Here is a 22,219-nt window from a genome sequence, read left to right as displayed (position 1 = left end):
GCGTGGCCTCCGCGGATGAAGACAACAAAGGGTCGCGGGTCGCTAGCCGGCGGCAGGCGGCGGTGTTCCAGTCTTCCTCGTTCGGCTTAGCTGAGGGTGTCGGCCTCCCGCCAGTCCCGCTCCAGATGAAGTGTGAGCACTGCACACGCAAGGTGGGTGCGGCGTCCGGTGGGACCGGGGGCGAAAGCCGAGACCGTGCGGATCGTGCGGCGGGTCGGGCTCGGCCGCGTGCACCTTCCTTTCTGTCCTGTCAGTCTCTGGTAGCCGTCACCTGTCTGCCGGGGACTGACCGGGCGGCGAGCTGGTTGCGGGCCACTGCGGGCGGCTGCACCGCCGGACTCGCTGTGGGGTCAGTGCTCCATCTCAGTCCTGGCACGCTGTTGTGGAAGTCAAGGGTTTAATGCAGTGATCAGAAATGCCTTGATGACTCTTAACATTAAAACAAGGACAACAGACCAGCATACTTACAGTATCAATGAAAACAAGCGGAGAAGGAATTAAGGGCAGACCCTCCTGTCCTGCTCCGCTGGGTGATTGAAATGACTGACAGCCGCCACACTCGACAGGGATTGTATCATATCCAAACACCCCATAAGTTGTTCTTTTTTTACCTATCACCATAAGTGGTAATTAAACATCTTTCAAGGAATCACCTGTATTCTTATGTTGTAGCCACATCTAAGTGTTTTGGTATCCATTGGGTTATATCTGTTCTTAGTTACTAAAAACAGTGCAGATCGATATGTGTGTTTATGTGTATTCGACCTTAAATATGGATGATTTTATTTCTGTAGAAAGGGTTTCTAGAAGTAAGAATATGTTCAGAATATGTTTTGTATTTTGATAATGGAAGAGAATCATGCTAAATTATTCTTGGCTGACCTTGGTGGTACACACCTGTGATCCCAGTACTTGAGAGATTGAGACAGGAGATCACAAACTAAACGTTAGACAGTGCAACTTATCAAGAGCCTATCTCATTTTTTAAAACCTGGTGTGGTAGCGCGCACTTTAATTCTAGCACTCAGGAGGCAGAGGCAGGAGGATCTCTGTGAGCTTGAGGTCAGCCTGTTCTACATAGTTACTTCAGGGCTATATAGAGAGCTCCGATCTCAACAAAAGCTGAAATAAAGAAAATAGAAGAAGAACGTTCCCTTTCTAAGATTTCCTTGTCCTTCTCCATCCCCCCCCCCCTTTTTTTTAAGGAATGTAGTAAAAAATCAAAAACTGATGACCAGGAGAATGTGTCCACTGATGCATCGAGTCCAGCCCAGGAGAATGAAGAGGCAAGTGAACATTTCTGTTTGTGTCGGCCTAATGAGTGTGTAGGGGGGAGCTGCTGCTGCGTCTTCTATCAGGAGTTCATATCACGCGCTAAGAAAGATTGAAGTAAGAAGTGGCGAGGGCCGTGCATAGGCCAGTCTTGAGTCATCTCCGACACCAGGCCAGGTACTCCGTGAGAAAGAGGGGCATCCTGGTGCACTGTTGAAACCTGTGTTCTGTGAAGTGGAAGGGACTTAGATTCTGTAACACGTGAAAAGAAATAACTCGAGTTTTGTGATTCTTTAAGCTCGCTGTTTAGGTGGCTGTTTCTTGAGTTCACCATAGCGATGCTTGTTTTGTATTTATTACACATCACAGTCTGAGCTGGGTTTTATACCTACCTTACTTCATGCTTTGGGGGCATTTGCCTCTGCATGTGTCCTGCCATGTTCTGGATTCACAGAGAAAGTTACGGTCATTGTTCTCTTAGAAAATATTAGGACTAGTCAGGCATACCAGTGGAGTCCCAGTTTGAGTCCTGTCTAAGCTATACAATGAAACCTTGTCTCAGAAACAATAACTGAGAGATAAGGATTTAAGTCAACAGACTGGTTGGCTAGCTAGCATGAGGCCCTAAGCTCAATCACAAACAGACAAATTGATTTTAGTGCTATTTAGATAGCTCAGCTGGTAAAGACACTTGCCACCAAGCCTCAGGATCTCAGTGTGATTCCCAGGACCTATGTGTGACATATGAACACATAGATGACATGAAAGAGCATTCACAAGTTTCTGCCTCTACACCAACACATGTGTGCCTTGGCTCTAGCTCCCCCCTCCCACTATTAGGCAGGCAATCAGTCAGTGTACAAAGACAGCTTTTTTATATAAGCAGAGAATTAATAACGTGGGAGAGGTAGGTAGCAGGTTTCCCCCTTAGAGTTAGTAGTTCTGATGTTCTGTTTAATCTGAAGGGCATAGCTCTTGCTCTCCGGTGTGCCATTACTGTGCTTTGGAGACTGAGCCTTTGGGGAACAGCAGTGACCCCTGGAGTTCTGGGTCAGTTTGGGCCAGTGCTTTAGACACCAGGACTGCTCCCTCATGCCTACACTCTGTTGCATGGTGTTGGAAAGCAATCTAATCCCATTGGCATGCGTGCACATACCTGAGAAGTAGAGGCAGGGTGTCAGTGTCATGAGTTTGAGGCTTGCCTAGACCATACAGCAAAATTCTGTCTCCAAAAGACATGAAATAAACCCACAAACTTTTGAGGCCCTGTTTCTTATCAGTGTTGTGTGCAGTTGGCGTTCTTCCCTCCCAGGGTTTTGGTGAGGACGAGATAAGTCCCAACACCGTCTAACCAGCACCTGAGCAATGTAGCGTGGACATACTTTTTAAAAGACTGAGGAGTCTTGGGGAAGGGTTGGTAGACTGAGCCCTTAAGGTGAGAATTCAAGGTAGGATGGAGCATCAGATGGATGTCTGTACCACATAAATGCCTGGTGCCCACTGAGGTCAGAAGAGGGTGTTTGAGTCCCCTGGAACTGGAATTACAGACGGCTGCTAACCACTGTTTGGATAGTGGGAATTGAACCTGGGTCTTCTGGGAGAGCAACCAGTGCTCTTAACTGCTGAGCCATCTCCAGCTTATATTTGCTTATTTTTCTCTCTGAGACAGTGTCACACTAAGCATCCCTATGGCTTGGAACTTGGTCTACACTATGCTAGCCTTGAGCTCAGTGATCTTTTCTCTGCCTCGGGAGTTCTGAGATTAAAGTCACCTGCCGCCATCTCCCAGCTTATTTTATTTCTTAGTAATAGAATCTGAACCTAGAACCTTGCACTTGCTAGGAGAGGTGTATCAGTCACCCACACCTCTACCACCTAAGCACCTTCTAGAGGTGCTGGGCAGCATAAGGAACTTAAGTTGCCAATCTCTATGAGTTCATTAGGGAGGGACAAGCAAGTTGACACTGTGGTAGGGGGCACTGAAAATAAACGTCAGGATGCCAGCTCTGTTAGGGCCAAGAGGTGAGTGAGAGCTCTTTTGGAATATTTCCTGTGGAAGAATTCAAGAACAAAACCAGCATGGCTGAACGTGAGCCCTTGAGGAGGTCAGGGCAAGGCAAGGCAGGCAAGAGCTGTGCTGTGGCCCCTGTTCTGAGAGAGTGCTGTCAGAGGCTTTGAGCAGTGGGAATGTGGCTCGGTGCTTTAGTGGATTTCTCTGGGGACTAAGAAGGACAGGTCCCAGCATCCAGGTGTTCAGTATCCCTTTACTGAGATGGGAGTGGGGCAGAAATGAGCCCCAGCAGTTCAGAGCTGGGAGCTGAGGTCTGTGTTGCACATAGGTGGAAACCTCAAGCCATCGTGACTATGGAAAGTCTGCTCAGCAGCGTGGAGCTGGAAGAGCTCGGCAGGGAAACCTGAGGCTTGTTCCAGGCACTGGAGAGGAAGGGTGGAAGGAGGAGGAGATGGCCGTCAGGCCAGTTTGCAGCAGGCAGGAGCATCATCTTTCCACACGATAACACTGGGGCTAGTTCACCCTTGGTCATATGCTAAGTGCCTCAGGGGCCTTGTGCCATGACATGTGCGCTGTTCAGAACAGCGGCCATTGCTCAGTAGCTCCACCTGACACTTCAGGCATTCAGGCATTACTTTGTCTCCAAAACAAAACATAAAAACAAACAGGTGGATCTCTGAGTCTGAGGCCAGCCTGGTCTACAGATCGAACTCTAGAATTCTAGGCTACACAGAGGAACCCTTTCTTGAAAAAAAAAAAAAAAAAACCTAAAATAACAAAACAAACAAAAACAAAAGAAAAGGAAGAAAGAAAATAAACAATGTTAACACCATTTTCTTTCCTAGAAGGGAGAATTCCATAAGCTGGCAGACGCTAAGATATTTCTGAGTGACTGCCTGGCATGTGACAGCTGTGTGACTGTGGAGGAAGGAGTCCAGCTTTCCCAGCAGAGTGCCAAGGACTTCTTCCATGTCTTGAATCTTAATAAGGTATGGTGTCAGCTGGAACTGATGGTGCAGGCCTGTAATTCCAACTCCTGGGAAACTGAGGCAGGAGAACTGCAAGTTCAAAGTCTGCCGAGGCTACAAAGTGAGCTCAAGACCATGCTGGGCAACTTAACAAGACTTTGTCTATGAATGATTGAATGAATGAATAGCTCAGTAGTAGAACACTTGTACTAGGTTCAATCCTCAATATATGTAGGTAGATAGGTAGGTAGGTAGGTAGGTAGGTAGATAGATAGATAGATAGATAGATAGATAGATAGATAGATAGATAGATACGTATGTACATACATATATACATACATACATGGATCCATAGATCCATAGATACATTCCTATTAGGGTTATTATTACTAACACCATGATGAAACACCATGACCAAAAGCAAATTTGGGAAGAAAGGATTTATTTGACTCACACTTCCACATCTTAGTGAATCATTGAAGGGGAAGCCAGGTTAGGAACTCAAACAGGGCAGCAACATGGAGGCAGGAGCCAATGCAGAAACCATGGCAGAGTGCTGCTCACTGGCTTGCTCATCATGGCTTGCTCAGCCTGCTTTCTTATAGAAGCGAGGACCACCAGCCTGGGAAGGAACCACTCAAAACAAGCCCTTCTCCATCAATCTCTAATTAAAATGCCCTGCAGCTAGATAAGGTGACGGCCAACTGCTCATCACCACACCAAGACCCTACGCATCGTTCTTGTTTGCTTGTTTGTTTTTCAAGACAGGATTTTTCTTCTCTGTGTAGTCCTGGCTGTCCTAGAACTTGCTCTATAGCCTACATCTTTTTCTTTTCTTTTTAAAACGTATTTTAAAACTTTTATGTTTTGCTGGGCTGTGGTGGTACATGCCTTTGGAGGCAAAGGCAGGTCAATCTCTTGAGTTCGAGGCCAACCTGGTCTACAGAGTGAGCTCCAGGACAGCCAGGCCTACATAAAGAGAAATCCTGTCTCAAAAACAAAACAAAACAAATAAAAACTTCCATTCACTATGAATTTTCCACCAAGGTGTCTGGCTTTGCTGCTGATGCAATCGATACACATGTGACATTATTGTTCTCCCTTCTAGAAATGTGACACCTCAAAGCATAGAGTGCTGGTTGTGTCTGTGTGTCCTCAGTCTCTGCCTTATTTTGCTGCTAAATTCAACCTCAGTGTCACCGATGCATCCAGAAGACTCTGTGGCTTCCTGAAAAGTCTTGGTGAGTCAGTCACTTTTTTTTTTCTTAGTTTTGAGACAGATTCTTCTTTCCATGTAGCCCTAGCTGTCCTGGAACTCACTCTGAAGACCAGACTGGCCTCATACTCACAGAGATCTGCCTACCTCTGCCACCCAAGTGCTGGGATTAAAGGCGTGTGCCACCACTGCCTAGCCAGTTCCTTTTTTTTTTTTTTTTTTTTTTTTTTTTTTTTAATAATACTGTTGGTATACACTTTAAATTCATGAAGGGCCCTTTTTGTGCTCAAGTTCAATTTTCAAGGGCACAGGATAGAAAAACTTTGGAGAAACTCCTGGAATGTCAAAACCCCACTCCTGTGTCAGTGGTAGATGGGTGTCACATACTCTCCGCTGTGTTCAGACAGATGTTTTGTTACAGTGAAGCTGGCTGGTCTACGGTGAGATGTGAACCCTGCTGACAGTGTGGATGGTGATTACTAGGAGGCTCCTGTACTTGCCTCCAGCTCACAGGATGAGTATTTGATAGTTATTTCTGCCACGACTAATGTCCATTTTCCTAAGAACCTTTTCCTAGCTAGGTAAGCTATAGCCCTTACCTACATCTCTAGCCCCAGACATGTGTTCTTTATATGAGCAATGACAGGTGGTGATTCACTTCAGTAGTGCACATATCTTTAACCCAGCACTTGGGAGGCAGAGGCAGGCAGATCTCTGTGAGTTCAAGGCCAGCCTGGTCTACAGGGTAAGTACTAGGCCATCCACAGATATACAGTGAGACCCTGTCTGATTTAAAAAAAAAAAAAAAAGAGCTAGGCATGTCAGCCGACTCCTGTAACTCCAGCACTGGAAGAGCAGAGACAGGTAGATTTCAGGAGCTCCCTAGCTAACTAGTCTAGCTAAAATAACAAACCTCAGGTTATATGGGAAAACTTTCTCAAAAAGTAAGGTGGAGGGCCAGCAAAATGATTTGGCAAGTAAGGGCCATCTCCAATACAGGAGAGTACTGGTGTAATTCATTGCTCCTCAACACCGTACATAAAAGCAAGAATCAGGAAGCCAATGTAACACGTCTATAAGTAGCACACAAGAAGCTAAAGCAGGGGGCTGGAGAGATGGCTCAAAGGTTAAGAGCACTGGCTGCTCTTCCGGAGGTCCTGAGTTCAATTCCCAGCAACCACATGGTGGCTCACAACCATCTGTACTGAGATCTGGTGCCCTCCTCTGGCGTGCATACATCAAGGCAGAATGTTGTATACATAATAAATAAATAAATCTTTAAAAAAAAAAAAAAAAGCTAAAGCAGGAGATCATCCATGAGTTCAAGACCAGCTTGGTGACCACAGTGAGTTCCAGGCTGGCAAGACTTTGTTTCAAACAACAAACAAGTAAAATGCCCAGTCTGAACCAGGGCACTGTTGTAAGAAAAGTACCAAGACTAACTGTGGTGTGCTATCAAATCTGTGATCTGTGTTTGTGTCTGAAACAGGAGAAGGCAAAGTTAAGGAAGAATTAGGGTGCTCAAAAGCTGGGGATGGTTGTGTCTACCTATAATGCTAGCATACAGAAGCCTGAGGTAGGAAGATTCCAACTTCATCGCCAGCCTAGGCTACATAGAGAGACCTTGTCAAAATTAACAACAAAAAGCCAAGTGTTGTGGTCCACGCTTTTAATCATAGCACTTGAGAATCAGACAGATCATCACAAGTTCAAGACTAGCCTAGTCTGCATAACTTAATGAGATCTGGACCAGCTAGGGCTGCATAGTAAGACCTGTCTTAATATAAAATGAAAGCCAGAGAGTGCTTAGAAGTCAGATGTGATCTGGATCCCTGCTTGGTCTGAGACAAACATCCATGTCTCTCTTTCCTGCAGGGGTGCACTATGTATTTGACACCACAATCGCGGCAGATTTCAGCATCCTGGAGACTCAGAAGGAATTTGTACGCCGGTATCACCGACACAGTGAGGAGCAGCGGGAGCTGCCCATGTTGACCTCTGCCTGTCCTGGTGAGCACAGGCCTGCTGGTACCATTTCACCAGAACTGCAGAAATAAATGTCCTGGCTTTGGCTAAAAGTGGGCAGGCCCATCCCACTCAGCAGGGCACCGTATGAACAGGGACGATGTAGAGGAGGTGTCTTGGCTCATTCTGGGGTGACAGTCTCAGAAGGCAGGAGGAAGCAGAGGGATCTGACCTCATGTGTTCTTTCTCTCCATCTTTCTGTTTCTCTTTCTCTCTCTAGGTTGGGTCAGATATGCTGAGCGGGTATTGGGCCCCCCAGTCATCCCACATCTCTGCACTGCCAAGTCCCCCCAGCAGGTCATGGGCTCCTTGGTGAAGGATTACTTTGCTAGAAAACAGGTAAGCCAGCCCTCTCCAGAGAAGAGCAGCAGAGGGTAGACTCAGGGTGGCTACAGCCTGATGGGAAACACTGTACACACTCCACGGACAGTGTGGCCCTGGACCTCCCGGTGGAGACACTGCCTGATTGCTTCTGTTCTGGGTGCTTCAGGAAGCTAAGCCTCACCTCTATCCTGGCTTTTTGCTCCAGGCCACAGATGCCCCCTTAGCCTGCCTTTGGTTTTGTTTTGGTTTGGTTTTTTTGAGAGAGGGACTCTCAGTGTAATCCTGGGTGTTCTGGGACTCACTGTGTGGATCAGGTTGACAGCAGACTCAGAGAAATCTGCAAGCCTTGCCTCCTGAGTGCTGGAATTAAAGAAATGTGCTAACACACCTGAATTTTTTTTTAATTTTTAATTTTTAATTTTACTTTTTATTTTATGTTTGTGGGTGTTTTAACTGTGTGTATGTATGTCTGTGCACCACTTACATGCCTGGTGCTACAGAGGACCAAAAGATGCCATTAGATCTCCTGGAACTGAAGGGACATCTGGTTGTGAGCTACTCCGTGGGTGCTGGGAACTGAACCCAGGTTCTCTGGAAGAGCAGTTGGTCTCCTTAACCACTGAGCCATCTCTCCAGTCCCTGGTCCCATGGTCTTAACACTATCTGTCACATGATAGATAAATCCTAGTCTAGGGTGCCTCCATGTCCCTTGCCTCAGCCCATCCCCGTCTTGGGTTCCAAGACTTTGGGCAACTTGAGATAAATCACACCCTTCCTTTCTTTCTTCTTGTTAACCAACTGTTTAAGCACCATACTGACTAGGAAAGACAGCAAGGGGAGGGATCTTCCAAACACTGAAGCCAGCCTAAAGGCCGTATCCATCTGACAACCTCATTTTAGCCATAGGAAATGTTTCTTTGTTTATAAACTGTTTATATACAGTTGGCAAATTACATCCCCCGCCATGTGTATTGAGTTGAAGGGACAGAAAATTGGGTGTGGATTGGTCTTCATTTCCCATTTCCCTTACCCTCTTACACCTGCTTTGAGAGTTTTAGCATTTCTAAGTCTTCTCAGGGCTCCCAGCCCTGTGCTCTCTGAGTGGAACCCAAAGTTACAGATCTGATTGCAGGTGCAGGTGCAGGTGCAGGTGGGGACAGCTGAACCTAGAGCTCTGGCCTCTAGCAACCTCTTGGCCTAACCCCTAGAAGGCTAAGGTCGAGGTATAGTTCCTCTTGAACTCTGCCCCTACCCTGAGTATGGCTTTTGTATTCTGGCCTCAATGTAAAAGTCACTGGGAAACTGGCTCTTGATTTGTCTCGGGAGAGGGGGTGGCCTAGATGTTGCTCCTTGAACAGCTTCAGAAAGTCTTCAGGTACAACCTGCTCTTACCTGTGCAGAGCTGGTGGGGTAGTACCGTACATGAGGTAGGGTAGGAGCAGCATTTGGGACTCCCCCATGCTCTAGCTGTCTTCCTTGCTTCCCTGAAGCTCTAAGTGAGTGCTCTCCTCCACAGAATCTGTCTCCAGAGAAAATTTTCCATGTTGTCGTGGCTCCTTGCTACGATAAGAAGCTGGAAGCTCTTCGGGAGGGACTTTCCACCACTCTGAATGGTGCCAGGGGCACTGACTGTGTTCTGACATCAGGTGAGAGCCAGACTCAGAAAGTGAGCATGCCTCTGACGGGCTACTCGGGCCGAGCTGCCTGGTAGCATTGATAATTGGGTTCAGCGGCCGAAAGTGAAGAGGAGGATCCTGCATCCTGCCTGCCCTCAGTCTTCTTTCTTCCAGACGAGTCAGGTCTCTGGGAGAACAATTGATATGTTCTTACATCACAGCCATCAACATGCTCTCCTGTAGAGGCAACAAGTGCCTGTGCACACAGACAGCACTGGCGAGGCCAGGAAGGTTAAACACACAAGCATCCTTCAAAGGAGAGAAATGTTTAACTTGTCCTCCTGTAATTCTGGGAGTGGACGTAGTTTACTGTCTGTCGAGCCAGGCTTTGCCCATATCCCCCAGAGTTTAGGTTTTACTTATTCCAGACCCTTCCCCCATAAATCTTGAGCATTGTTTCTGGGCCGTAAAAACCCATCCTTATGAATAATGTCTTTTGTACAGCCTCAGTGACTTCTATGTTATCTTAGGGCCAGCCCAAATCCTGACCCCCATAGGCTTTACGTCTACCTCAGTCATTCATTTGCCCTACACCCCCCTTTTCTTGTTGTTGTTGTTGAGACAGGATTTCTCTGTGTTGCTTTGGAGCCTGTCCTGGAACTCGCTCTTGTAGACCAGGCTAAACTGCCTAGCTCCCGAGACCCTTATCTTGAGCATTGCTTCTGAGTCAACAAGAGACCATCTTAGGGATGAAGCCATGTGTTTCTAAAGAGCGTCAATGTAAAGATGTCTTAAGCTTTCTTGTCATCACAGAGCCAAGTCAATTGTTATCAGACAACTTTTTTTTCCCCCAAAACTGTGCCGTGCTGAAATATGGCTAAAATAAGTGAACTGGTGGTCAGGCTCTCGAAGTCTTGGCCCAGCACCAATACCAGGCTGAGTTGAGTTTCATCCTCATCTCTTTGTGGATGCTTCTCTGCCTGCTGTAAAGCCTACAGAGACCCTCCACACTTTCCCACGTGTGAGAAAACCAATATACACTGAGAAAAGTGGAAGACTCCTGTGTAGTCCAGGGAATGTTGCACTGAGTGGCCCTGTTGGCAGCACTCTTCAGATGCTATGCGTTAGAGCTGTGGTTCTCAACCTGTGGAATTATAGTTATCAAGTAGCAAGGAAAATAATTTTGTGGTTGGGGGGTCACCGCAACACGAGGAACTTTATTAAAAGGGCTAGCGTTAGGAAGGTTGAGAACCACTGCTTCAGATAGAGACTGTGGCAAATTCAGTTGGAGATGAAAATTAGCCTCTGGTGTCCTGGAAGCTTTTCAGAAGAAAGAAGGTCAAGAGCGCTTGTGGGAGCTTGTTAGGATCCAGGCTCCTCTACTTGAATCAGACTCTGAAAGCTGATCCTTGAAGGTGTGTAGACCAGGGTCAAGTGGACTGGTCATCTCTCAGGATGACCTTGAAGATCAGGAGCTCTTCCTCCCTGTCCTGTCCTGGGAGTCTAGCTTTGACCAGGGTGGGACAGGGTAGCAGGGAGGGTTCAGTGGCGCTGGTCTATACTTCCTGAGCAGGGGTCCAGTTTCTCTCGAGCACCACATTGAGAACTCAACCTGTGCTGTGTGTTAATGGGTGTCTCATGGCACCTGGTGTCTTACTGATGTCTAGGGGACTCGCCCAGGGGTTTTTCTTGGGAACCTGTATATAGAAAGAACGTGGTATACAAAGTATACTTTTCTGGTAACAAGCAGCTGTGCAGTGTTGGTATGTCACAGCCTCCAGTGCAGTGTGGCGCACGCACAGGCTTTCGCTTTGATTCAGTATGAAGCAGCTACAGCACTACCTCAGTTCAGGGTTCAAAAGAGGATTCTGTTTTCACATCTTTTTAGAGCTTTTCTGATGCCAGCATTACCTTCTCCTGGCAAGGGGCTCCTGAGATATGAAATGGATTATACAGCAAGAAGGGGTCCTAGCTTTCTAATGCAGAATTTCTCTGGGAGAAGCAAAGCCTGACCCAGCGCTCTGGACCACCTGTCTTCCTTTCAGTGATTCATGCCTCTTGTTTTCCTCCAGGTGAAATTGCTCAGATGATGGAGCAAAGTGACCTCGCTGTGAAGGACACTGCTGTGGATACTTTGTAAGTGGCATCTTTGTAAATGGGGAGGGTCCTCTAGTGAGCTTTGCAGGCCCAAGGGCTGCCCTGATCAGATCATGTGAATACCAAGACAGGTTCCTGCAGTTTTACCAACCTGGCCTTTGCAATGGATTCAGGCAGGATCCTGGACTGGGACACTATTCTCTAGTACTGCCAGGGGACTTGTGGGCTTACTGTATACTTCAGGAAGAAAGGCAAGTGTAGAAGCTATGTGGAGAAAAGAGCCATGCATCTAACACTGACTTCTTCTGGTCCCTTTGCACCACGAACACAGCTGTTGGGTTTCTGTTTCCCATGGTGACCCTGATGTGCAGCTAGGACTTTGACTTTTGTTGCATCCTTGGGTCCCACACAAAATACACTGCAAAGGCCAGTTGCACAACTGATGGCCTGGGTGCTACATTTGTGCCCCTTTTATGGGAGGTGACACAGATGTTTGTAGAATTACTGCAGTTGGAGTCCCTGCTGCTAGAGCTTACTCGACAATCCAGGGTGGACAAGTGTCCTCATTCCGGCCTGGGTACAATCAGGCGCATGCGTAAGTCACCCTCAGATGTCCGTTCGCCACACACTATCCTGCCCTGAATGCACACGTGGCCGTACAGAGAAGCGAGTGAGTGAGTCCCAGTGACACAGCCTCACTGCAGCCTTGGGTAGACGTGAATTGACAATTCACGTTGGTCATTAGACCTTATTAAGGATATGCGAGGTGGGCGGGGGCTGGAGAGGACTCAGCGGGTTAAGAGCGTTTACTGCTTTTTCAGAGGATCCAGGTTTGTTTCTCAAGCATCCACATGGTGGCTCCCCAAAGTTTAAATATCTGCAAAGGACTAATCTTTAAGTGGTTCCCTGGATCCTGTTCCTATAAAAACTGGGTTGGTACTTTCTCTTAGTCACGGTTTCTATTGCTGTAATGAAACACCATGACAGCCGGGCGGTGGTGGCGCACGCCTTTAATCCCAGCACTCGGGAGGCAGAGGCAGGCGGATCTCTGTGAGTTCGAGACCAGCCTGGTCTACAAGAGCTAGTTCCAGGACAGGCTCCAAAGCCACAGAGAAACCCTGTCTCGAAAAAACCAAAAAAAAAAAAAAAAAAAAAAAAAAAAAAAAAAAAAAAAAAAAAAAAAAAAAAAGAAACACCATGACCAAAAAGCAAGTTGGGGAGAAAAGGGCTTATTGGACATACGCTTCCACATTGCTGCTCAACACTGAAGGAAGCCAGGACAGGAACTCAAACAGGGCAGGAGCTGATGCAGAGGCTATGGAGGGTGCTGCTCACTGGCTTGCTTCCCATGGCTTGCTCAGCTTGTTTTCTTATAGAACCCAGGACCACCATCCCAGGGATGGTACCACCCACCATGGACTGGACTCATCCCCCATTGATCACTAATTGAGAAAATGCCTTACAGCTGGACCTCATAGAGGCATTTCTTCAGCTGATGGCTCTTTCCTCTCTAATGGCTCTAGCTTGTGTCAACTTGACACACAACACTAGCCAGTACATACTTGCTGCCTGGTCATCAGCACCAGTGACGATTTTGTCTTATCTGTTTGAGGTTTGGAGACGTGAAGGAGGTGGCAGTACGGCGTCACGATGGAGTGAGCTCAGATGGGCATCTGGCCCACGTCTTCAGACATGCAGCCAGAGAGTTGTTTGGCGAGCACGTGGAAGAGATCACCTACCGTGCACTAAGGTTTGAGCCGGCGGCGTATCTCCGGCCAGTGTGCCCAGGAGGGGTGCTGACAGACAGCCAGAACCAGGGTGTGATACATGTGGCCTATATGCAGTATGTGTGGTGTGCCTGGTACACACGGCTGCTCTACCCATGGCTGCTCCACAGGAAAGCCAGCACTGCTTACAGTAGAAGGGCCTTTTGTGAGTCTCCCCATTGAAATTATCCTGGTGACATTCAAAACTTAAATTGAAAAATGGGTAGATATGGTAAACCTCACCCTGGGGAGACTGAGGAAAGATTGTGAGCTCAAGGTTAGCCTGGTCTACACAGTTAAGACTGTATGTACTTCAGACAAATAAGTGATCTTTAGGTCAATGGCCATTAAAATCCATTTTTTTGATTTACAGAAACAAAGACTTCCATGAGGTCACCCTTGAGAAGAACGGGGAGGTCTTACTGCGCTTTGCTGCAGCCTACGGCTTTCGCAATATCCAGAACATGATCCTGAAGCTCAAGAAGGGCAGATTTCCATATCATTTTGTGGAGGTCCTCGCATGTCCCAGAGGTAAGCGGTGCAGCAGGCCCGTAACAGCCTGTCCACAGTAACCACGCAGGGCAGGTTGCTCCCTCATGCATGGCATGCCATCCTCAGCCATTAAGGTTCCCTTCCCTCAACTATAGCATGAGAAGTGGACAGCTGTATCCTTAGACATTCCCTTGTAAGCACCATAGGGGAGCCCCACCTGGTACCGAGGTCGCTAATGTGGAGCTGGTCCATAGGGCCCACTGGTAGAAGCCGGCCGTGTGCAAAGTGGCAGCAGGAAAAGACAGACGTTGCTTGCTCTCTAGGAGTTCCCCTTGCTGCAAAGGGACATTAACCATCCAGGTGTAAAGACCGGGGCAGCTGAAGAAAGTTCCCGTCTGGGTGGAGAGACAATGAGAGCAGGCCAGAGCTGGGATAGGTGTAGTGCCTAGAATCTCTCACTGATAGAGAAGGTGTAGGTACTGGAGAATGAGTGGAGCTTCTGATCTTAAGTGGTCTCTCTACGTCCCTGGGTGTGACGGAGCAGTCTCAAGACCAGGAGTGTCTAGGTCATCCTGAGTTTGGGGTGAGGAAAGGTACTCAAGTAGAAACACCAGAGTTCTCAGAAAGGCCCGGGGGAGCTAGGCAAGGTGCATTGTCAGAAACGAGAAAGGGTCCATAAGGAGTGAGATAAAGGAGAGGCCTATGTATATCTAGTCCATCCATGTCCTAAGAGACCTTCCAGAAGAGAGAAGCTGCTAGTGACCAGCATCTAAGAGGGGATGAGAGCAGGGGGCATCTACTTTTCCTGGGGTGCCAGAAAGTGGATGCTGTGTTGTACCCCTGTGCTACAGTAGAAACAAGATGGCTGGGGGATGGAGCCTCTAGGAGGGCCCCTCTTGCTTTCTGGGGAAAACTGCATAGGCCTGTGAAGAAGAGAAAGTGGGTGCAGCCCGCGAAAAAGTGGACATCAAAAGTCCAGCTGTCAAGTAGCCGATCAGTGGAATTTGTTCCTCCTTTTCTTTTTCCCCTGGTGCTGGAGTCTGAACCAGGTATTGTATGTGTATATGGTAAGCAAGGGCTTCCTTATAGCTTTCTACTGAGCTATGTATTCCCAGCCTATCTCCTGGTTCGTTTAGATGAAAGCTTGATGCTGGGAGTGGAAGCCAGGAACTTGGGCCTTCTAGACACACACTCTGCCACCAAGATATTCCTACCCCTACATCCTTAGTGCATTTTGGGGCATGTGTGAGTGTGTGTGTGTGTGTGATCTGCAGGTCTAAGAGGGGGTAGTACTGACAAAAGGAGACCCACACTGATTTAGACTGTATGGCTGGGATGCTCATGGAGAGCTCATAGCTCGCTCAGCCCTAAGGCAGCCTTGTGGGGCCTGCACACTGACAGCATTGTATGCAAGCAGTTGTGCTCATAGCTTTTAGCCATTCTATGCTCTTTGGGTAATTTTCAGAAGCCAGGAATCCAGACAGCAGAAAGCTGCCACTTCTAAAGGCTTTTAGGTAAAACCTGTTTATAGGTAATGTATATGGTAAGACTAAAGAATACCCAGGATTCTCCTCCTGGGCAGGCTCCATGATAACTTCAGAGAATGCTGCGAGCCCCAGAAACATTCCCAAATCACATGGTACTGCCTGTTTCATGCTTCTGCTCCCAACTGTGCCCCTTGAAGTGAATCTCCCTTGTAACCGGCTGTCCCACAGGGAAGACGAGGTCCACTCTGTGTATCTTTCAGGATGCTTAAATGGCAGAGGCCAAGCCCAGACAGAGGATGGCCACACAGACCGTGCACTGCTGCAGCAAATGGAAGGGATCTATTCCAGCATCCCTGTGCGGCCCCCAGAGAGCAGTACGCATGTGCAGGAGTTGTACCGGGAGTGGCTGGAGGGTACCGAGTCCCCCAGAGTCCAGGAGGTGCTGCACACCACATACCAGAGCTCGGAGCCCCGCACAGACGGCTTGGATATCAAGTGGTGACCGAGCCGGGAGGGCGGGGTGGGGGTGGGGGCGGCTCCGAGTTCCGGAGAGCAGTGGATGTTTCACGAACAACGGGGCGCTCCGCGGCATGCAGCTTCACGTGGTGCTACCTTTGTAGTGTGCGAGGGAGTGGAATATTTTCACATGGAAAAAGCATTTTTCCTCTCTGAGTATCCTTTTAGCCCAAGATTGTGAGAAAGACCCCAAAGATGAGGCCAGGGACACACCCCTTTCTTTCAGGGGTCTTATTTGTTTGTTTTGTTTTGTTTTTTTAAAGAATCCAAAATGTATTCGTTTTTTTGTTTTTCAAGAAAGGATTTTTCTGTGTAGCCTTGGCTGTCCTAAGACTTGCTCTGTAGACCAAGCTGGCCTCAAACTCACAGAGATCCACTCACCTCTGCCTCCCAAGTGTTAGGATTAAAGACATGTGCCACTACTGCCCAGCTCCAAGTGCTAGGATTAAAGGTCTGTTCCACCACCACCCAGCTCAAAATGTGTTCTTAAAGACTCAAGCCCCTGGAGTTGTGATCCATGAACTTCAGAATATTGCTGCCGAAATGGAGACATCAGGAAGAGCCAGGCTGCTGTATGGTGGATAACTATGGTTTCTACACAGGCCTGGTTTTCCTACCCAGTTTGGCTCTTTTACTTGTACACATTTTTGAAAATAATTCTGAATTCTAGGGCCAGCAAGATGGCTTATGGGTAACAACCTTAGTTTGATAATCTCATGGTGGAAGGGGAAACCACCTACTGTAAATTATCCTCTGACTTCCACACAGGCACCGTGCCTGTCAGCATCAGCTTTGAGGTAGATCCACTTCATAGCAGGGGAAAGGCTGATGAGAACGACAGATATCCGCCGAGTGGAACACTTGCTTAACATATGTGAGGACCTGATCTGAATTATTTTAAAATAAATGAGTAGAGAATTAAAAGGGTAGCCTACTTACGCTTTGGGGTTCTAAGGGAGGTCCAGCTCATCGGTTACCCTCAGGGGCAGGAAGATGCTGGTAGGAAGGGGAAACAGTGTATCCACACACAGAAGTAGCTACCCAGTGGTGACCTCTACACAATCACTTGACACATGCCAGAGTTCATCCAGGAGGTGATGCCTGAAGAAACCCAGCTGTGGTTTTGTAAAGCACTTGGATTTTGCTCGTGTATGTAATTGCCTTGACTCCTCAGTGCTGTCGGCTTTGGTTTGGTTTGTGACTCCTGCAAGACTGTCTAGGAGCATAACTTGTAAACAGCAGTTCTCAACCTGTGGCTCTCAACTCCCCCCCAGGGGTTGCATATTGGATATCCTGCACATCAGAAATGTGTATTATGATTCATAACTGTGGCAATATTACAATTATGAATTAGCTGTGGAAATAATTTTATGGGTGGGAATCAGGACAACATGAGGAACTGTATTAAAGGGTTGCAGCCTTAGTAACGTTGAGAACCACTGTTGTAAATTATAATTTTTTGCTTTTAGTCTATATGCCTTGGTATCTATACCCCAAAGTAACTGATTATGGAATAAACAGTGCAGCAGGGTCTGAGTATAGAGTTGAAGAGCCCAGAAGCTGTTCTGCCTCTCCTGGACTACAGCCTGCAATATGCCCCAGCCTGAGTGATGTTACCTTGTTCCTGAGTCCCTTCCTGATAGGTCAGGAGGATGCCCAGCTAGCTCAGAGCACTAAAAGTCAGTGGTGGGAAGGGACTGACTTCCTATCCATGACAGCAGCTGAGGCCAGGTCTAAGATAGGAGATGTGTGGCTTCTGTTCTGCTGACGCTAGGTTGTGGCCCTGTGAGCTCTTCAAGACTGCAAATGCCTTTCCGTTCCTCCATCATAATGGAAGCATGAGCAGGGTGGTGGCAGCAGCACATGCCTGTAACCCCAGCACTCGGAAGGCAAAGGCAGGTGAATCTCAAGTTCAAGGCCAGCCTGGTCTAAAGAGCAAGTTCCAGGACATCCAGGGCTACACAGAGAAACCCTGTCTTGAAAAAAAATCCAAAATAAAAGCACAAATAGTTAGAGCACAAAGTGAGGCAAGACTTGGTCAAAGCAGCATGACAGTTGTAGTCAGAGTAGACAGTGTCTGATGAGTGTCTGGTTCCAGCATGAGGAGACAACATAATTCCAGTTCATATCTACTCAGTATCCTGTTTTATGGTGCCTATGATCTAGCATGGCAGAGGACCAGTTTCTTAGTTTGCTTCCTACCTGACCTGAGCTGTATTGGTTTATGCCACTGTGGATAACCATGCTTATACATGATGAAATTCTGTCACAAAGACAGCAAATTTGGTTTCTATTACAGGTAATTTAGAAATGGTTCTATCAGGGTGGGGGCCATGGTTCAGGAGCAGACTGTGTGCCTATCATACCTGGCACTGGGTTCATCCTCTGAAACCACAAAAGCAGAACGATGGTGGGGAAAGATTCACTACATTCTTTCTGGAAATGTATACGTGGGATAGCTGTAAGATTTGACCCAGCCTGTGTGCCCTACCCATCACTGGTTGACATCTGGGCTTGCCAGGTGCATCACAAGTGAGCCAGCTACAGGAGTTGCAGTCGCAGCTGACAGCTAAGCTGCAGGTTCTGCCTTGGGTGCAGCACTCATCTGAGGGGCACAGCTGGCTGGAAGGGTAATGCAGGAATATGGCTTTTCTCCTACTTGGCATACTACACGTGGGTTCCATTCTGCAGCTACAGATGGGAAATTACTTGAAGAATTTACTTGGCTTGGTACAGTCCATTACGGCAGAGAAGACGCCTCATACCTCACCTTCCGTGAAGCACAGTATTTCCTGTGGATGTGTCTCCTTGTAAATACTAAGTTGAGATGGATGTGAACCGAGTGCAGTGTGTGTGTGTGTGTGCACATGTGTGTGTGTGTGTGTGTGCACATGTGTGTGTGCGTGCGTGTCTGTGTGTGTGTGTGCACATGTGTGTTGCGTGCGTGTCTGTGTGTGTGTGCACATGTGTGTGTGCGTGCGTGTCTGTGTGTGTGTGTGTGCACATGTGTGTGTGCGTGCGTGTCTGTGTGTGTGTGAGTGTGTGTGTGTGTGCGTGTGTGTGTGTGTGCGTGTGTGTGAGTGTGTGTGTGTGTGAGTGTGTGTGTGTGTGCGTGTGTGTGAGTGTGTGTGTGTGTGTGAGTGTGTGTGAGTGCGTGTGCGTGCGTGTCTGTGTGTGTGTGAGTGTGTGTGTGTGTGTGTGAGTGTGTGTGTCTGTGTGTGTCGTCTGTCTGGTGCTGGGAATGGAACGCAGGTATGTCATGTGCTAGGCACAAACTACCACTGAGCTACATCTCTAACACACACACACACAGAACCCCTTTCTCTTACTCTTTTTATTTTGAGACAAGTGACCAAGTTCTCACTAAGTCACCCAAGCTGGCTTTGAACTCACTCTGTAGCCTTGCTGGCCTTGAAGTTTCCAATTTGATCATCCTACCTCTACTTCCCAAGTGCTAGGATTATAGATGCAAGCTACCATAACCTGAAGGTGCGTGGTTGATCGGCAGTTATGATTCACCAGACAAGCTTTAATATATATAAGTCAGTTTTAATAAAGGAAAGGAAAGGGAACTTACAAATCCAAGGTTCCAGCAAGGAGGGCAGGAAAGCAAAGAGCAGGCAGGCCACAGTCCCGCAAGATTTTATAAGTCAATATTAGCCTAAGGGGGACACGCCTTTAGACCAAGGGGGACACGCCTTTAGACCAAGGGGGACACGCCTTACAAAACAAGGTTTTTGGCTAGGCTTCCCCTTCAATAACCTGTATTTATTTATTTATTTATTTGTCGTTTTTCAAGACAGGGTTTCTCTGTGTAACAGCCCTGGCTGGCCTCAAACTCACAGGTATCTGCCTACCTCTGTCTCCTGTGTACTAGGATGGATTTAAGCCTGCGCCACCACCACCCAGCCCATACCCTGTTTATACAGTGGAGGGACTGAATCCAGAATTTGGGGATATACTAGGCAGGCTTTCTGATAACTGAGCTATGTCCCCAGCTCAGTTTCTTCTCCTTATCCCTTTCTTGTCCTCCCCTCTGCCCTTTTCTTCTTCCTTTCCCTCTCCACCCTTCCTTTTACCCCACCCCTGATACCTAATGCTGGCCTTGAACTCTGGCTGAAGGGATCCACTCAGCTCACCAAGTAGAAGTGACTACAGGCTTACATCACTGCTGGATAAGTTTTAATAGAGAAAGTCTCAGAATCATACTTTTTCAGCCAGATGTGGGGCACACACATTTGATCACAGCACTTACAAGGTAAAGGTGGGTGGATCTCTGAGTTGGAGGCCAGCCTAGTTTACACAGTAAGTCTCAGACTAGCCAGAACTAAATGGTGGAGACACTATCTCAAAAAACCAAACCAAACCAAAACCCCCTTTCCTTCAGCCTTCCTCCCTGCTTCCTTTCTTCCACCTTTTATTTTTTAATAATTTATTTTTATTTTATGTGCATTGGTGTTTTGCCTTCGTATATGTCTGTGTGAGTATGTCAGATCCCCTGGAATTGGAGTTACAGACAGTTGTGAGCTGCCCTGGGGGTGCTGGGAATTCAACCTGGGTCCTCTGGAAGAGCGGCAAGTGCTCTTAACTGCTGAGCCACCTCTCCAGCTCCCCTTTTGTGTTTCTGAGACAGGTAGACCTCTATGTCCAGCCAGCCACATTCACATCTCCTCTCCCACCCACTTTCTCTGTCCCTCTCATTGCCTTTCCCTTTACAGCCAACTCTCTCCGTTCTGTTTTGTTTTGAGATACAGTCACATTTAGGCAAGGCTTGCTTTGAACTCCTGATTCTCCTGCCTCCATCTCCCAAATGCTGGGGTTACAGGCATGAGCCACCACCCAGTGAGATTCTCTTTCAAATCCTGACAGTAAATTTGGGGATGGGGGTAAATGGAGAGATTGCTCAGCAGTTAAGTATGCTTGCTACTTTCTAGAGGACCCAAGTTTGGTTCCCAGGATCCACATCGGGTGACTTAACCACTTTTAACTATGGCTCCAGAGAAACGGATACCTTCTTCTGCAAGTAACCACGTGTACCTGGCACACGAAAAAAACTTAAACCAGCACTGGAGGCAGAGGCATTTGGATCTTTGTGGCTCAAGGCCAGCCTGATCCACGTAGCGAGTTCCAGGTGTGCCAGGGCTACACATGGAATGATCTCAAACAACAACAACAACAAAATAAAAAATAAAAAAACAAGCAACAACAAAAACCAAACCAGGCAGTGGCAGTGCATTCCTTTAATCCCAGCACTCAGGAGGCAGAGGCAGATAAAACTCTCAGTTTGAGGTCAGCCTGGTCTACAGAGCGAGTTCCAAAGCTACAGAGAAACCCTGTCTTCAAAACAAAAAAAAACCAAAACAACAAAAAACCCAAAACAAACAAAGAGGAAGGCAAAACTCAGAATATTTTTAGAAATCCAATCTGGGAAGTATATTGTTCAGATCAGATATTTTCCTTGCCTAGCATTCACAAAGCCCTAGGCCCATCCTGAGCACCATGGAAGCAGGCATGATAAGCAAGTGCCTTTTATCCCCAGCATTTGGGAGGTGGCATTAAAATGAGAGTTCAAGGTCATCCTCAAAACATTCAGTATTTTAGGCCAGCCTGGAGTACATGATACCTTATTTCAAAAAAAAAAAAAAGAAAGAAAGGAAGGGAAGGAAGCAAACCATCTCCCATAGTGTCTCACCAATTTTCTTCCCAGTCACTTCACATCGTTGCCAGACCTTTATAATGTCAGTCAATTTTAGCCCCTCCATCAGGTGTCAGGATTTGGGGGGGTTTGTTTGTTTTGTCTTGTTTTTTGAGACCGGGTTTCCCTGTGTAGCTTTGGAGCTAGTCCTGGAACTCGCTCTGTAGATCAGGTTGGCCTTGAACTCACAGATATCTGCCTGCCTCTACCTCCCAAATGCTGGGATTAAAGGCGCACATCAACACCACCCAGCAGAATTTTTATTTTACATTTGTTTTTGGAGAAACTATTCCCAATTATTGAAGTGATACTAAACATGCTTCTGCCATTTTGTAGCTGTGTATTTATATAAAGCAGTATTCTTAGCAGTGATAATTATAAAATCAAAATTTGCTGGAGTATGCATTAAATTTCAGTACTTGGGGTGCAGAGAAAGGTGACTCTGAGTCCCAAGCCAGTCAGGGCTACATAGTGACACCCTGCATACGGATCAAACTGAAAATCATCAAAGATGGTCTATGTCTTGCAGGATCAAGAATTCAGTATATGGATCAAACTGAAAATCATCAAAGATGCTCTGTGTCCTGCAGGATCAAATACTCAGCTGGGTGGGGGTGGGGCATAGGAGGAAGTATATGCGGGTGGATCCTGGGGACTCACTGGTCAGCCAGCCTTGCCCAAAAGGTGAACTCCAGGTTCATTGAGAGACCTTGTCTCAGAAAAAGACAAGGAAA

General features: G+C 47.3%; 1 protein-coding gene across 2 annotated transcripts; it reads left to right on the top strand.

Moving 5' to 3' along the window:
- Positions 1–22,060, top strand: Narf (nuclear prelamin A recognition factor). Of its 2 annotated transcripts, XM_038328332.2 has the most exons (12): positions 1–152; positions 1,206–1,286; positions 4,129–4,272; positions 5,360–5,492; positions 7,343–7,477; positions 7,713–7,831; positions 9,333–9,462; positions 11,505–11,568; positions 13,142–13,279; positions 13,669–13,826; positions 15,535–15,772; positions 22,015–22,060. In XM_038328332.2, exons 1-12 carry the CDS (start codon positions 126–128, stop codon positions 22,043–22,045), a joined length of 1,398 nt encoding a protein of 465 aa, XP_038184260.1. In that variant the 5' UTR covers positions 1–125; the 3' UTR covers positions 22,046–22,060. The 2 variants fall into 2 exon arrangements, with proteins under 2 accessions (XP_038184260.1, XP_038184261.1); XM_038328333.2 differs by lacking the exon at positions 22,015–22,060 and having other exon boundaries at positions 15,535–15,776.
- The last annotated feature ends 159 nt before the right edge of the window (positions 22,061–22,219 follow it).

This window comes from Arvicola amphibius, chromosome 4 (assembly GCF_903992535.2).
Source record: "Arvicola amphibius chromosome 4, mArvAmp1.2, whole genome shotgun sequence".
Lineage (NCBI taxonomy): Eukaryota > Metazoa > Chordata > Mammalia > Rodentia > Cricetidae > Arvicola > Arvicola amphibius.
Note: the sequence above shows the minus strand (reverse complement) of the source record. Positions and strands in the feature narration are given on the sequence as shown.

Coding starts and splice junctions, on each gene's coding strand:
- Narf (XM_038328332.2), top strand. CDS start 126: ATGAAGTGTGAGCACTGCACACGCAAG. Junction 11,569..13,141: donor GACACTGCTGTGGATACTTT/GTAAGTGGCATC, acceptor TATCTGTTTGAG/GTTTGGAGACGTGAAGGAGG. Junction 15,773..22,014: donor GACGGCTTGGATATCAAGTG/GTGACCGAGCCG, acceptor TATGTCTTGCAG/GATCAAGAATTCAGTATATG.